We start from the raw sequence: 17,347 nt of genomic DNA, 5'->3' as shown, positions 1-17,347 counted from the left end.
CCCAAGTAGGAAGATATTGTTGGTGACATACCGTCAAAAGCGCGCCAGACTTTGGCACGCCGACAATCCCACGGCAACATTTGTGCACAGGACATATGTGTGCCACCTCTTTTAAGGCTTTCGTTAGTGCTGTGAGGGTGTGTGTAGAGGGGGAGGGGGGATCCCCCCACTACAGTTACAAGTCCTCTCGCTCCTGTTGGGGGGGGGGAGGTTGGGGGGAGCCCCTTCAAGTACACTGAAAACTCCCATTTTCGCTGTTGGGGAGTTTTGAGTGTAGTGAAGGGTGAGGATTTGTAAATGTAGTGGGGGGTTTCCCTCTCACACACCCCCTCACAGCGCTAATGGAAAGGCTTAAAATTCCAGCAGGGGAGAGCCGACGGAGGAGGGCTGCAGTCCAGCCATCGGACCAACGGTCGGCTCGGGGGCCCGTTACAGCGGGGCACCCGACACTGTCTTCGCTCCTCCCCCATTCCAGCAAGGGAGAGCCGACGGAGGAGGGCTGCAGTCCGGCCATCGGACCAACAGTCGGCTCGGGGGCCCGTTCCAGCGGGGCACCCGACACTGTCTTCGCTCCTCCCCCATTCCAGCAGGGGAGAGCCGACGGAGGAGGGCTGCAGTCCGGCCATCGGACCAACGGTCGGCTCGGGGGCCCGTTCCAGCGGGGCACCCGACACTGTCTTCGCTCCTCCCCCATGCCAGCAGGGGAGAGCCTACAGAGGAGGGCTGCAGTCCGGCCATCGGACCAACGGTCGGCTCGGGGGCCCGTTCCAGCGGGGCACCCGACACTGTCTTCGCTCCTCCCCCATTCCAGCAGGGGAGAGCCGACGGAGGAGGGCTGCAGTCCGGCTATCGGATCAACGGTCGGCTCGGGGGCCCGTTCCAGCGGGGCACCCGACACTGTCTTTGCTCCTCCCCCATGCCAGCAGGGGAGAGCTAACGGAGGAGGACTGCAGTCCGGCCATCGGACCAACGGTCGGCTTGGGGGCCCGTTCCAGCGGGGTACCCGACACTGTCTTCGCTCCTCCCCCATTCCAGCAGGAGAGAGCCGACGGAGGAGGGCTGCAGTCCGGCCATCGGACCAACGGTCGGCTTGGGGGCCCGTTCCAGCGGGGCACCCAACACTGTCTTCGCTCCTCCCCCATTCCAGCAGGGGAGAGCCGACGGAGGAGGGCTGCAGTCTGGCCATCGGACCAACGGTTGGCTCGGGGGCCCGTTCAAGCTGGACTTCAGTTTTGACTGTTTTGATTTTATTTTCAATTCTTTTTAGTTTATGATATATTTTTTAATCTCACTTATTGTTTTACCACTTATTTTGTTTTATGTTATCATTCAAATTTCATTTAAATTTCTCCAGAATTCTATTGCTTCAATGGTTCTCCCTCTGCATCTATTCTTATCTCCCCTCTTTTTTCAACCTTTCAAAGTCCTTTAGATCATTGTAATCTTATTAGAATGTTTATTTTCTTATTTTTCTCATCTATTCTCTATTTTATTTCTTCATTACTCTACTAATTGTCATTTTTCCAGGTACTTTAGTTAGATTGTGAGCCTTCGGGACAGTAAGGGAATTTCTAAGTACCTATTTTACTTATAATTTTAATTCACCCTATTGTCTATTTTTCTGTAAACCGCTTAGAATCCTAACGGAGTTTAGCGGTATATAAGAAATAAATTACATTACATTACATTAAAAGTGGTTGGAAACAGTGGCGCGCATATGTCCTGCATGCAAATGTCACCGCGGGATTGTTGGTGCGCCAAAGTCTGCTGCACTTTTGAAGGGTCACCTTTGATGGCAGTTTGTCCAGGTTTTGGAGGGCCGTTGCTGGAGGGCCTATATGCATGTGCGGGCATTGATGTGATGACATCACATGCATGTGTACATGAGCATGATGTCGTCACGTAGACATCCATGCATGCATGAAGGCCCTGTAGACTTGGCCCAGAGCTTGGGGAAGGAGACATGAGGAGGCGGAGTTGGGGCAGAACAGTACGGGACCTCGTGTCCTCTCTTTTTAAAGAAGAAATCTGGTAATCCTAAGTAAGGCTATTATTATGTTCTTATGCGAGCCCCTCGGCCATACATGTGATGAAGGAGCTTCGTGGGTTTCCCAAAAAACCTAAAGAATGGTATTATCCAGAAGCATATTCAGAAGAAAACCTTAAGCCCCCTCATTACATATTACAAAAAAGACAGATAGTGGATGAATACGATTTTTTTTATTTTTTTTTTTTTAAATAGAGACTTAGGATTCCCCACTGCAGGAGAGACTGAGGCCTGGTGCAAAGCTGTCCTTTTTTCATGTGATTATTAGGTAACTAGTCATTAAGCCCGTTACATTAACAGGTGCTAGAATATATGTCTGTCTCTCTTTCTGTCTCCCTCCTTCCCACTGTCTTTCTGTCATTATTTCCCTCCTTTTCTCTGTGCAGCAGCAACAGCATTTCCCTCCCCCCCCCACTTTCCTTTGCAGAAGCAGCAGCGGTATTTACCTTCCCCTCCAGATCCCTGTGAAGCAGTAGCAGCATTTTCCCCCACCCCCATTCCCTTCTCTTACCGCGAGCTGTCCTGCTCCGTTCGGCCTTTCCCTTCTCTTAACGCGATCTGGCCTGCTCCGTTCGGCCCCTCCCCCTTCCCTTCCCGCGGTCTATCCTGCGTTCCTATAGCTGGAGTCATGTTCTTTTTCGGCCCCCCCTTCCCTTCCCGCGGGCTGGCCTGCTGCGGCCAAAGGTTTTTTTTAAAGTTTAAAAGTGCCGCCGGTGGCTCCTCTGACGATCCCCGCCAGCGTCTCCTCTGACGATCCCCGCCAGCGTTGGAAGCCTTCTCCGATGCTGGTGCAGGCTCGTGAGAGGAGCCGACACCGCAGCTTGAGAGGTGGAGAGCAGGGAGTCCAGCGCTGCCATCCAGTCCTGGCGTTCACGGAGAGAGGGAGCGATGTATGTGCGCATGCGCATTCCTGCCGGCCACGGACCTACGGATCACAGATCATGCAGGTAAGAGTGCGCATGCGCGGCTATGGTTTTATTATATATGATTAGTTTAGCCTATTTTTTAAAATCCTTACTAGATGATATTTTTCAGAGGGTTTCTAAAGCTGAACACACTGTTTATAACCTGTATTGAAATTCGGCCACAAGTTAGAACTGCCATCCTACTAATTTATTTAATTTTCTGTACCATTCTCCCAGGGGAGCTCAGAATGGTTTTACATGAATTTATTCAGCTACTCAAGCATTTTTCCCTGTCTGTCCCGGTGGGCTCACTATCTATCTAATGTCCCTGGGGCAATGGGGGGATTAAGTGACTTGCCCAGGGTCACAAGGAGGAACGTGTGTTAGAACCCACAACCTCTAAGCACTGCACCACACTCTTCCCCTTACTGTGCTCAAAATAGACTGATCTGCCTTTATGTACATCTTAATTATTTTGAGCTTATTTTGCGTGACATCCATAAACATCTCTGTGATACCGAAGCTGCATTTCCAATTTGACCCTGGAGACGGCAGTCTCTCTCCCTGGAAGTCGGTAACTAAACTGCAGAACATCCACCCTTGCGTTGCTGCCGCCTCTGCTCTGTGGCGAGACCTGTGTGAGGGTCATTTGAGGTCAAGCTAGGGTTGCCCAGTTCCACCCATCCCCGCACTGTTGCAGCCCAATCCCACGAATTTCCTCCTGCCCGACGTGATTTAGAGGAGACTTTTCAAAATTCGGACAAAGTGCCAGGTTTTGAAAAGCCGTCCGGGGAAATCCGGATGTCTAGTAACCCTAGGTCAAGTTAGCATCTATATATGCAGTATTTATTTATTTCTTCCATTTGTACGTCGCACATACCTATACAAGCTCTGGGCGACATTACAGAGGAAGGGGTTAGCAGAGGGAAGGGAGGGCAGGAGGGGAGGATACAGATGGAACGCGCTACCAGAGGATGTGATAAACAGGAGCACGCTACAGGGGTTCAAAGAAGCTTTGGATAGGTACTTGGAAGACAAAGGGATTGAGGGGTACAGATAAGAGTAAAGGTAGATTATAGGGATGGGATTAGAGGTAAGTTACAAAATTAATCAGGGACCACTGTTCAGGCACTAGGCCTGATGGGCCGCCGCGGGAGCGGACTGCTGAGCAAGATGGACCTCTGGTCTGACTCAGCGGGGGCAACTTCTTATGTTCTTATGTTCTTATTAAGTGTCAAATAGATGAGTTTTCAGTTTCTTCCGGAATATGGTATTCTTAGGTTCCGTCAGTAAGGTCAGTTCAAGTTTTTACGCCTAGAAAGGTGAACATGGAGTGGAAAACACATTTGTATTGCTGATTTTTGTGGGAGGGAGATTTATCATCTAGGTATCTTTAAAATATACTAAGTTGTAACAAACCCAAGGGCGAACAGACCAGTTCTTTTTCAAAGAAATTCAAAATTAAATCTACAAGTATTTCCAGGGAGGAATATTAATTATTTTTATAATAATATTTGTTTGAACGGGGTATCCTCAGAGTGACGGTATAGCTGAAAAGAGCAATAACAGTCCTCCGAAGGAGCAAAACGCTCAACCGGTTAGATTTTGGCCGCAGTTCAAACACCGATGATGGTGAGCGGCCTACAGTGGAGAACAAGTTTTTCAGCTGTTTGAACTGTGGCCAAAATGTAAGCGGTAGATCTTTTTGCTCTTTTCAGCTATACCGTCACTCTGAGGATACCCCGTTCAAACAAATATTATTATAAAAATAATTAATATTCCTCCCTGGAAATAGTTGTACATTTAATTTTGAATTTCTTTAAAATAAACTGCCATAAATGGCATATGTATGTGCTCAAGATAGTTAGGCCTGCACATAACTTAACCTGTTTCATAATAGACACATGCACTGGCGAACTCCTTCCAAGCGCTGCCCAAAATCAACCGCTGCACACGCCTGCCTGCCAGTAAAGTACTGATAGGCAGGCCATAACTTTCTAGCAAGCCATTTAGATGCTCCAGATGTTATATATATATTTTTTTCTTTGGAATATTTTTGTGTCTGAGGGTGCTTTGCATTGTTACCGCAGCCTGTGCTATTCACGCTCTGTGGATAAGTGAGGCTCCAGCGTTTTCCCAGCTGGCATCTTTTCACCAACTCTGAATTAGCACATTGAATTCCATTAGAGAGCTGCACGCTCCATTGGATTAAGTGTCCCTCTTTGTGTGTTTGTTTCCAGGTGAATAAAGTAACGCAGGAGAATGGCATTCTGACGTCTGAAGTCCTAGAACAGCGAAAACTCCTGGAGAAATGCAATCGAGGTACTGCCACCCGCCCCAAAAATTCACTGTGCTTAGGAGGTGAAGAGCCTGTTTTGTTGAGAGAGATGTGTACCAAGATCGATTTTCTTATTGCTCAAGCGGTTTGCGGTAGACTGATTGTGCAAGTTAATTTTCTTTAATGACAAGTGTACAGCATTGCTTTTAGTGCAGAAGAAAAGGTAGGCGACAGGTCATTGCCACTGTATTTACCGTATTTTCACATAGATAACGCGCACCCGTGTAAAACGCGCACATGGGTATAGCGCGCGAAAAACACAAATTTATGTACAGAAATTTTTATATACCGCGCACACCCGTATACCGCGCATGCTGCCCGACTCTCCTTTCGCCCGCCCCGACTCTCTTTTCGCCCGCCCCGCCTCTCCTTTCCCCCTTGAAGTCCTGTCCCTACCCTGAAAGCCTGATGCCCCCCACCCCGATGTCCAATTCACCCCCCCCGCAGGACCGCTCGCACCCCCACCCCAAAGGACCGCTCGCACACATCCGCACCCCCACCCTGAAGGACCGCTCGCACCCCCACCCTGAAGGAGCACTCGCACTCCCACCCCGAAGGACCGCTCGTACCCCCACCTGAAGGACCGCTCGCACCCCCACAGCCTCCCCCCTCCCCCATGGAGAAGCTGTCTACCTTGTTTCCGGATGCCAGCGAGCCCAGCTGTTTCCTCTGCCGGCGGTCCCGCCCCTTCTCTGAGCCCTGCTGCGCTGCTTTTTCTTCCGGCGGTCCCGCCCTTTCTCTGATGTCAGAGAAAGGGCGGGACCGCCTGAAGAGGAAGCAGCGCAGCACAGGGCTCTGAGAAGGGGCAGGACCGCCGGCAGAGGAAGCAGCTGGGCTGGTATCCGGAAACAAGGTAGACAGCTTCTCCATGGGGGAGGGGGGGAGGCTGTGGGGGTGCGAGCGGTCCTTCGGGGTGGGAGTGCGAGCGCTCCTTCCAGGTGATGAATCGGAGGGAGGGGGGGGGAACTATGTAAAAAAAATTTAGTACAACGCGCAAGGTATGCGCGGTTTGTAAAAACCACGTATAACGCGCGCGTTATATGCGAGAAAATACGGTATATTCAGCTCGGCGTAAATAAAGGCACATGCTCTCTTCTCAACTACAGCAGCCCCCATTAGGATAAGCCTGGTTTTCTCCATTCCAGCGCCAAGATTTAGCCCCACACGATCCCTTTTTTGGAAGAGAGCAGGTGAAGGAAAGTCCTATGTTCTTTGCAATCCTTTATAGAAAATTGTCATATGTATTGGTCTGTGGCAGAAGCATAGTCAGCTTTTGATGTTGGGGGCAGTGGACCTTTTGTAACGCAGGTGTCTGGGTGAAGCTGAAGGGCTGATCTGCATAAGTGCAATTTTATTCAAAATCTGTTTGGGGGAGCAGCCACACCCCTTGCACCCAACCTAGCTATGCCCGTGGTCTGGTTCCCTCTTTTTTTTCTCCTCGTCCACTGCTTGGGGTTTATTAATACCGCTTTGCTGTGGTTACAATCAAAACGGTACTAGTGAGAATGGGCTTCTGGGCTTGATGGACTGTTTGTCTGACCCAGTAAGGCTATTCTTATGTTCTTAGATCTTTCTTATCCTAGCCCAAAAGAAGTGATTGAAAAGACATTTTTTTCCGCTTTTTTTCCAATATCGGGCAATTAATTTGGAATCAACTACCAGATAGAATAAGAAGGACAAACGATTATGACTTATTTTGAAAACATCTTAATGGTTTCTTATTTTCAAAGTACTAAATGTTGCAATAGGAAATTGACACCGTCCTTTACAAACCCATGCTATCAGAGTTAAGGTGTCTGAGTTATTTATTTATTCGTTCAATTTCCTATACTGTTCTCCCAAGGGAACTCAGATTGGTTTACACTTCCCCCTCTGTATTCGTGGGGCTTAAGGGCAGAACCGGCCCACGAATATTAAAAAATCACGAATAATATTCGGGTCAGTTCTGTCCCTAGCCCCCCCCCCCCTTAACCCTTTCAGGACCAAGGGACATATTTGTCCCATAACTTTAAAATCCTATAAATTTTGATTGGGATAGTCTACAGTTCTAAATTTGATATGTACGGATTCCATAGGATACTGCCTTTATGTAAACAAACTGGTTCCGACATTCATTCATTAGCGTCGTTGCTAGATTGACGAGAAGATTCACTTGCCACACTGTCCATAAGCCAGAAGTGTGATTTTTTTAAATAAAAATAATGATATTTCACAAAAAAAATCAATTTTTTGGCATCTGCAAGCCCTTTTTACCATAAAAATGTCGTCAAAACCACAAAAATTGGCCTACGATCCTTATGGTCCTGAAAGGGTTAAGCCTTACCTAGTGGTCTAGCGGGTTTTCAGGCAGTAGCAATCTTCCCACGCTCCTGCCCTGTGCAGATCGCTCACAGGAAATGGCTGCCTTGAGCTCCCGTAGTCTCTCGAGAGCCATTTCCTGTGAGCGATCTGTATGGGGCAGGAGCGTGGGAAGATCGCTCCTGCCCCGAAAACCCGGGGGGGGGGGGCTTACAGGGCTTAAAATAGTCTGAAAAATGAAAATGCATTTTTTTTTACTTAAAACCATGAATAAGCGAATCCGTAGATACGGAATTCGCGAATACAGAGGGAGAAGTGTACATGAATTTATTCAGGTACTCAAACATTTTTCTTTGTCTGTCCCAGTGGGCTCACAATCTATCTAATGTACCCTGAGGCAATGGGGGGATTAAGTGAGTTGCCCAGGGTTGTAAGGAGCAAAGTGGGATTGAACCCACAACCTCAGGGTGCTGAGGTTGTAGCTTTAACCACTTCACCACACTTTCCCCCTCTTTATCGCATGTGACGTGAACATGATATAAAGTACGCATACTTGTTCTTCGACTGTTCTTGCTATTCTCGGCTCACAGAGTGTAAAAGTCTGCTCAGCCCAGCCTTCCCAACTACTGGTGTTGCCATCTAAGCACCAATAAGTTTTGTTTTGATGCCATCCTCTTTCCATATAGGGATCCCCCAGGAGGACATTCCAGATTCCCACCCGTCCTCTGATGTTACTCCCAATCTACCATCTTACAGCCTCAAATGTTTTTTGTTTTATTTTGAAATGATAACAAGTATAATGATCAAGCAATAACACTCGTACAGAAAAGGATACATGATAAAACACAAATTACAAGAAATCAAAGCTAAAACAATGAAACCGGCGGCACAATGCGCAGCGGCCTCAAAAAAGGCGAACAGAATGTTGGGCATTATCAAAAAAGGTATCACTACCAGAACCAAGGAAGTTATCCTCCCGCTGTATAGGGCGATGGTGCAACCGCATCTGGCGTACTGCGTTCAGTACTGGTCGCCGTACCTTAAGAAGGATATGGCGATACTCGAGAGGGTCCAGAGAAGAACAACAAAAATGATAAAGGGCATGGAGAATCTTCCATATGCTGAGAGGCTGGAGAAGCTGGGGCTCTTTTCCCTGGAAAAGCGGAGACTTAGAGGGGATATGATAGAAACTTATAAGATCATGAAGGGTATAGCGAAGGTAGAGAGGGACAGATTCTTCAGACTAGCAGGGGCAGCAAAAACTAGAGGGCACTCAAAAAAATTGAAGGGAGACAGATTCAGAACAAATGCTAGGAAGTTCTTCTTCACTCAGAGGGTGGTGGACACCTGGAATGCGCTTCCAGAGGAGGTGGTAGAGCAGAGTACGACTTTGGGGTTCAAAATGGGATTGGACGAGTTACTGAAGGAAAAGGGTACAAAGTTAGAGGGTTACTGTATAGTACAAGACGCTTTAGAGTAATAGATCACTACAGGTCATTGACCTGGTGGGCCGCCGCGGGAGCAGTCTGACTTGGCAGAGGCAATGCTTATGTGCTTATAATTCTGAAAAAACAATAGTCGTGTCCATGAGCCCACAATATTCAGGGAGAAGTTACAAGGCAGATAAATAGCCTGCTTTCTTCCTGAGACCTTGGAGAGCTGAGCATGCTGTTTGGGGAGGACGTGGGAGAGCAAGCTCCACCCCAAAAAGTACATAAGAATAGCCTTACTAGGTCAGACCAAAGGTCCATCAAGCCTAGTAGCCCATTCTCATGGTGGCCAATCCAGGTTACTAGTACTTGGCCAAAATCCAAAGAGATGCCTGTTCATTTATTTGCGGCATCTAATGGCGTGCTGCTGTTCAGCGCATCAGTTAAGGCGCGAGATGAAGGCACGCGCCTTAGCGAGCGTCTTTGAGAAGTGCGTTGAGGAGCGTCTTTGCAAAGTGCGTTTGAGGAACTTGAGCTCCCTCCATTTATTCCACAAGCAACTGAAAACTTGGCTCTTCTCTAACATGTAATTCTATTTTCCCCTTTACTCTTCCACTCTATTTATAAGCTCATGTAAACCTGCGTTTGAGGAGCAGTGCATCAGTTCCGGCTATCGAGTAGCACTTTTGCTGTTTCCCTTGTGGACGGGAAAGAGTTAAGACATATTTGTTGGTGATTTTTGAGAATTTATGGTCTCACTTTTCATGACTATTTTGATTGTTTACAGATGTTTATAGCTAGATGATACTTTAAAATACACAATCTATAAGAACACCCAGTGGTTAGGCTAAGAAAATAGTTTTTATCGTGACATTGGAGATTTAAGTTAGGTCAACTTTACTTGGGCTTTTATATGCTGATTGTTCATTTTTGATTCAAGCATTATTAGAATGTACTGTGTTTTGGGTGATTTTAATTTGTATTTTGATGAAGTTGGGCGGGATAATCAAGTAGCTGATTTTGACTTGTTGATGTTTAGCCTGGGATGGAACAGTTGGTTACAGATATAAGGCACGCTGGGGGTGATACTTTGGATCTGATTTTTGTTCAAAGGAGTCATTTGATTGATATCAATTTAGAACCAATCGCTGTTCCAGTCCCCTAATCGTATCATAAGTACACTTACTCCCTGTTCGACTTTTAAGAGTTGTCATCCATGAGTAGTAAAACAGAAGCGCTCTTCATATGAGCTTAATGATTTAATAATAATAATAATGAGTTTATATACCACAGGACCGTGAAGTTCTATGCGGTTTACAAAGATTAAAAGTAGGTACAAATAGATTGAATTTAACAGAGGCGAAAGCTAGTGATTAACAGCTCAAAGGATCAGTTATTGAGGAGAAAGAGTTGTACGGGTCAGCTGCCTAGATATTTCAGGAACAGATATGTTTTTAGGCGTTTCCTGAATTCCCCATAAGTAGTAGGCGTAAGCAATTGTTCTAGATCTTTACCCCATAATGCTGCCTGATGTGAGAAAAGGTGTTGATGGTGTCTTTTGAGTAGTTTGAGTCTCTGGAAGAGGTGGTAGAAACATGGCATCGTTCTTTACAGTCATCTTTGGATTTTTTTGGCACCACTTCAAAATGTGAAGTGCGCAAATAGGAAATATGCACCTTGGTACTTGACGGAGTTGAGGGAAAGAAAAAGAGAGTTCCGGAAATTAGAACACCAATGGCAGAAATATCCAGAATGTTGAGGCAATTTTGATCAACAAATTGCAGCTGCACCATCAGGGTCAAAGGAACTATTCTCAATTATACACTCGCTGACAACATCCAAAACCATTAAAAACAATAATCTGACATGTATTCAGCCGGCTGATTATTTTCTGCTTTTAAAACAGGTCAGTTAGAATCAGTTGCTAATGAGTCATTGAGTGAATTTTCACCAATTGGAGTTGATGTGGTTCAAGCTACTGAAGTGATTGGATCATGTAAGTGTCATTTGAATCCATGTGCTAATTTGGTGTTTAAATCTTTGAAAGTAGAGATAACGTCATCCTTGGAGCATATTATTAGTCAATTGTTGCGCTCTGGATGCATTCCTGCAATCCGAGCTGCAATTAGCCCTCTTTTAAAGGGTGCTTCACTGGATGTTACCAAGGTAGATCATTTTCATCCAATTTCAAATCTAATGTTCATGACCAAAATATTGGAAAGAATTGTTTTGCGATAATTAGAAGGAAGGAGTGGCCTAGTGCTTAGAGCTGCAGCCTCAGCACCCTGAGGTTGTGGGTTCAAATCCCACACTGCTCCTTGTGACCCTGGGCAAGTCACTTAATCCCCCCCATTGCCGCAGGTACATTAGATAGATTGTGAGCCCACCGGGACAGACAGGGAAAAATGCTGGAGTAAACCAGATAAGCTTGATAGGTGGTATATAAATGCCTATAATAAATTAGAAGTTTGTTTCCTCCCACGAGTATCTACACTTCCCCCTCCCCATTCACGGTTTCTGCACTCGCGATTTCACATAATCGCGATTTTTTTCTGGGGAGGGGAAAATTAAAAAAACATATTTTTTACCTCCCTAACGCCTTCCCGGCCTTACCTGGTGGTCTAGCGGGCTTTTGGAGTAGGAGCGATCTTCCTACGCTCCTGCCTCGTGCAGATCGCCATGAAGAAATGGCTGTAGGGAGTTCCCGTCGTAGTCTCGAGAGACTACGGGAATTCACAGCAGCCATTTCCTATTGGCGATCTGCACGGTGCAGGAGCGTAGGAAGATCACTCTTTCCCCGAAAGCCCGCTAGACCACCAGGTAAGGCGGCAGGGAGGTGGGGGTGGGTCAGAGCCGTATAATCACGGTTTTTCGCCATTCGCGGTCCGGCTCTGCCCGTATCCCCCGCGAATAACGAGGGAGAAGTGTAGATGATTTCCAGTTTGGATTTCATAAAATCATAACACTGAATTATTATTATTGTTATCCCTTTGCTGAGCGTTTATTTAGATATGTTTTTTGGCATTATTTATTATTATGGAGACCGTATGATGTTGGGGCAGGACTGATTGAGGATTTTCAACCTGGTGCTGGTCACCCATAAGTCCTTTGCCTGGAGCCAAAAAAGTTCTAAAAGCATTCAACTTTGGCCCGTTCTGAGGTGTCTCATTATTAAGTTATACTTGGGTGAGAACCAGCACTGGTTTTCCGAGGGGTTTTCTTGTTGTTAGATTCATATTTTTGTCAGCTCGTAGTGTTTTTTTGGTTGCCTCCTTGATAAAGGGGAACATTATTTATTACTTTCTCCAGACGTGGCAGTTGCTTTCGACATATTCAGTCGTCAAGTGCTTCTGGATAGATTGTGTTCTCTTGGGATTGCTGGAACCGTTTATAAATGGTTTTGATCATGTCTTAAGGCTAGAAGTTTTTGTGTCATTAATGGTACTGAACAAACTGATATTTTTTTTTAATCACAAATTGTGGAGTCCCTCAAGGCTCCTCTCTTTTGGCCATGCTCTTTAGAACATAAGAATTGCCTATGGATTTAAATGACATCATTAGTGTCTTGTCTGCCTTTGATGTGGCAACAAGAGTCTTGTCAGACTCTCACCACTTGCAACATCCTTCCATCATGTGCCCAGCTGCTCAAGCATCTTACTGTTACTGCAACAGATTCATCCATCATTGCTGGCATCAAGGAACATCTCCAACATTTAGAACATAAGAATTGCCGCTGCTGGGTCAGACCAGTGGTCCATCGCGCCCAGCAGTCCGCTCACGCGGCGGCCCCCAGGTCAAAGACCAGTGCTCTAAATGAGTCCAGCCTCACCTGCGTACGTTCCAATTGAGCAGGAACTTGTTCAACTTTGTGTTGAATCCCTGGAGGGTGTTTTCCCCTATGACAGACTCCGGAAGAGCGTTCCAGTTTTCTACCAGAAGAACTTCCTTATGTTTGTACGGAATCTATCCCCTTTCAGCTTTAGAGAGTGCCCTTTTGGGAAAATGCTTTTGCAGCTTGGAGTCCGGTGCAGGATTTAGGCCGATGATGTGCAATTCTAATTTGAGTTTCCTTCCAATCATACTCAAGGTTTTTGTTTCCTCTCATCCTATCTAGATACAATTACGCAATGAATGGCTAGAAATAGTCTCTATTTAAAAGGGCTTGGTTTGCGTTAGAAATGAGCATAGGTGCTAGTAGGAGCCCCTGTGAACACGTTCCAGTGTAAAGTAAAACCCAGCATCTACTTTACACATGGCCGCGATTCTGTATCCAGTGCAGCACTGGCCTTATAGCATGCAAATTATATGTGTGCTGGTATTGTTGAGCTTTGTTGGTTTGGTCCTGTTTTATTTATAACCCACCTGTCCCAAGGCAGCTTACAATATAAATATGCATACATATAAAACAAACAAGATAAGCGGCCAGTGCTTTCATCAATACAAATTTCTTAATGCCCATATTTCATCTTGCAAAATAAATGGCTCTCCAGGAATTTCTTAAACGCCTTGAGATTGCTTAGCTTTCTAATGTGCAAAGGTAGCCGGTTTCGTTCCTGAGGGCCTCTTCTGCACACATGCCAGGCGGATGTTAAGGGGAGGAATGTGCCTGGCATGTGTGCAGAAGAATTTTGTGGTAAGCACAGAAAGTGAAGCACACGTCAGCAGCGTTCTTCTACACCAGTGGTTCTCAACCCTGTCCTGGAGGACCCCCAGCCAGTCGGGTTTTTAGGATATGAGAGAGATTTGCATAGAATGGAGGAGACAGGCATGCAAAAATGTCTGTTGCATATTCATTAGGAATATCCGGTCCACAGTTGCAAGCAAGGCAAAGCTCGGAAGACCCGTTTTTGAATTTCAAGTTTACACCCGGCAGCGTCTACTGCGAACTATCAAGACTCAAAGTGAACAAAGCCATGGGACCAGACAATGTACACCCCAGGGTGCTTAGAGAATTGTGTGATGTTCTGGCAGAACCGTTATCCGTACTCTTCAATCTTTCCCTGAGTACGGGAAGAGTCCCCTTGGACTGGAAGACAGCCAACGTCATCCCACTCCACACAAAGGGCTGCAGGACGGAGGCTACGAATTACAGACCGGTGAGTCTCACATCCATAGTGAGTAAACTCATGGAAACACTAATTAAACATAAAATAGATACGATCCTAGGTGAGGAGAATCTACGAGATCCCCACCAACATGGATTCACCAAGGGAAGGTCCTGCCAATCCAATCTAATTAGCTTCTTTGACTGAGTAACAAGAAAGCTGGATGTGGGGGAGTCCCTAGACGTCGTGTACTTGGACTTCAGTAAAGCTTTTGAAAGCTCCGTGGCCCACCGACTGATCCACAACGTGTTCTCATGCAAATGGGGACGATCGAAGGTACGCCCCACACCAATGACACGGATCACTGCAGAGCGGTCCCGACGCATGCGCAGACCATCTTTTTTGCCTATAGATGGTCTGTGCATGCTTACAGAGCTGGAAACTTTACTTTGCGAGTCCGTGGTTTTCTTACAGAAAAGGAGGTATGTCAAGTGCCATTCCCTTTACCCTTTACTTAAAAACCTGGTGAAATAGCTCTTTTGAAAACCTGGTGATCAGAATGTTGATGAATAAAACAAATTTCTCCTTTCATAGTGTCTGTCCTAGCTGTGGAGGAGTATGAAGAGCTCCAGGAGAACCTGGCATTTGAGAAAGACCTGCGGAAGAAAGCAGAGTCCGTAGCACAGGAGGTGAGCACTACAGCACAGAGGGGAGAAGAGCAACATGGGATGAATAGCATTGGCTATATTTGCTGTGGTACATTGTGGTAGACCCTGGGAAGCTCAAGCAAAATGTATTCTCTTGTCAATAGGCTGAATGAGACATACCAGCACTTGCAGAGTTCAGAGCTAGTGTAATATTTTGCATGTGTGCAAGCCTTGCTTGCATGCAGGGTCTCCTCATTCCCTCAATTTTTATTTATCTTTCACTTTGCTGACTTCTTGAGGTCTTAGACTTTGCAAAAATATTGTTCCCAAATATTAGGCTTCACTGTCACTTTAAAGCAGAGAATAGAACATTACTATGAGTGGCTTTATCGTATGATACTATTTTATTTGGTACACTTATGAGAGCTAAAAGTCAATTATCTGCGAGAAATAATAAGCTACTTTTTGTAATGACAGGGGTTCCCTTGCAACTCATTTTAAGAAACTGGAAAAACTGGGATAGGTTGAGCTCCGCATTCTCCATGTTATACCTTTAAAATGGAGCGTTGCATGGCCACACAACGGGGACGTTACAAGAGTTTTATGGATGTTTGGGAGCCATTGGCTAAATGAGTTTTATTTTATAGAAATCCAGGGAGGGGGGAGGAAATGGAATGGGAACTTGGTTTAGGGATCTCATGAATAGTTTTATTAAGGTTTTATTTTACTTGTCTATCAGGTGTAAGTTCCATTGTGCTTGTTTTTAAGTATTCATATTTGGGAATCATTTGTTGCACAATTGTAGTTGAAAAACTTAATAAAGAATTTTAAAAAAAGAACATTACTATGAGAAGACTCAAAACTCTTGAACCAAAATTGTATTTAATGTAGAAATCAAACAACTTAAAATAACTTACAGTTCAGATGTGTAGCACAAGAGTTATTACCTTGTAGACTGGGAGTCTGTTCTGAACTAGCTCTCTCGATGCACGAGAGGCTGAAAACTAGAGAATGACACGGGGACAAATTTCACCCTCCCGTCCCCGTGAGTTCTGCTGCTGTCCCTGTCCTTGCTCCATTCCTGTAAGCTCTGCCTTAACTGCACAAGCCTCGAACACTTATGAGGATGGAGTTTGCAGGGCAGGGGCAAGAAAAGAACTCACAGGGACGGGAAAATGAGCGCCTGCAGGAACAGGGAAAAATCTGTCCCCGTGTCATTCTCTTCTGAGAACTTCAGTAACATCCTGAGCAGTAATACTGTTTATACTTTTCCAGTAGTAAAATCTTCATAGAATCACAGTGGATGTAACCAGTGGCGTTGCGAGGGTAAGTGGCGCCCCGCCCTATTCTTTGCCCCCCCTTCTCCTTTATGACCCCCTCACATGTGCTCCCCTTCCCTTCCCCATACTTTTTTAATTGTCCAGACGAAAATAACAGCATGAACTTGCAGCCCGCGTCGTGTCAGCTAACCCCTCTGATGTCACTTCCTAGGCCCAGGGCCCGGAAGTGATGTCAGAGAGAGGCGATACCGATGCAGGAAGCAAGTTCATTATGCTGCTTGTGCAGGAAAAATTTAAAAAGGTATAAGGGAAGGGAAGCCTGTGTGTGGGAAGGAGGGGGTTGGAGAGGAGGACGGGTGCCCCCCCTACGCCAGTGATATCAGGTACAACAATCAGATCAATGCTGATATTGAAAAAGACTTCAAAGGCAACACTGTGTCTCTAAGTGATGAATAAGAGCAACCAGTGTTTTGGAGAATGCTGCTTTTACTTTAAGCAAGGTACAAGAACTGCATGTAACTTTGGGTATATTTAATTTAATTTTTTTTTTAAATTTCTCCATATTTGTTTATAGCTTGTACAGTACTACGTTTTCTATTTGATTTGATTTGTTTCTATTGTAATGCTATGTTTGTAAGTTATAATCTGCTAAAAATATTGAAGATAATGCAAAGAGAACGAGAGGGCACTCTCTAAAGTTATAAGGGGATAGATTCTGTACAAACGTAAGGAAGTTCTTCTTCATCCATACAGTGGTGGAAAACTGGAATGCTCTTCCGGAGGCTGTTGTAGGGGAAAACACCCTCCAGGGATTCAAATAGGGGAAAACACCCTCCAGGGATTCAAGACAAAGTTAGACAAAATACTGAAGGGAATAGACTTAGTAGATAAGGACAGGTTGTTCACCCTCTCCAAGGTAGAGAGAACGAGAAGGCACTCTCTAAAGTTATAAGGGGATAGATTCTGTACAAACGTAAGGAAGTTCTTCTTCATCCATACAGTGGTGGAAAACTGGAATGCTCTTCCGGAGGCTGTTATAGGGGAAACACCCTCCAGGGATTCAAATAGGGGAAAACACCCTCCAGAGATTCAAGACAAAGTTAGACAAAATACTGAAGGGAATAGACTTAGTAGATAAGGACAGGTTGTTCACCCTCTCCAAGGTAGAGAGAACAAGAGGGCACTCTCTAAAGTTATAAGGGGATAGATTCTGTACAAACGTAAGGAAGTTCTTCTTCATCCATACAGTGGTGGAAAACTGGAATGCTCTTCCGGAGGCTGTTGTAGGGGAAAACACCCTCCAGGGATTCAAATAGGGGAAAACACCCTCCAGGGATTCAAGACAAAGTTAGACAAA

General features: G+C 45.7%; 1 protein-coding gene across 2 annotated transcripts in view; it reads left to right on the top strand.

Moving 5' to 3' along the window:
• The window catches only part of SHTN1 (shootin 1), a 229,468-nt gene that overhangs the window by 111,743 nt on the left and 100,378 nt on the right, over window positions 1–17,347 (top strand). For both annotated transcript variants that reach the window (XM_033943623.1, XM_033943621.1), the window contains exons 7-8: window positions 5,193–5,274; window positions 14,658–14,752. In XM_033943623.1, coding sequence (XP_033799514.1) covers window positions 5,193–5,274; window positions 14,658–14,752 — 177 coding nt within the window. The remainder of the gene's footprint in view (window positions 1–5,192; window positions 5,275–14,657; window positions 14,753–17,347) is intronic.

This window comes from Geotrypetes seraphini, chromosome 4, assembly GCF_902459505.1.
Source record: "Geotrypetes seraphini chromosome 4, aGeoSer1.1, whole genome shotgun sequence".
Classification (NCBI taxonomy): Eukaryota; Metazoa; Chordata; class Amphibia; order Gymnophiona; family Dermophiidae; genus Geotrypetes; species Geotrypetes seraphini.
This window is presented reverse-complemented; position numbering and strand designations above follow the sequence as displayed.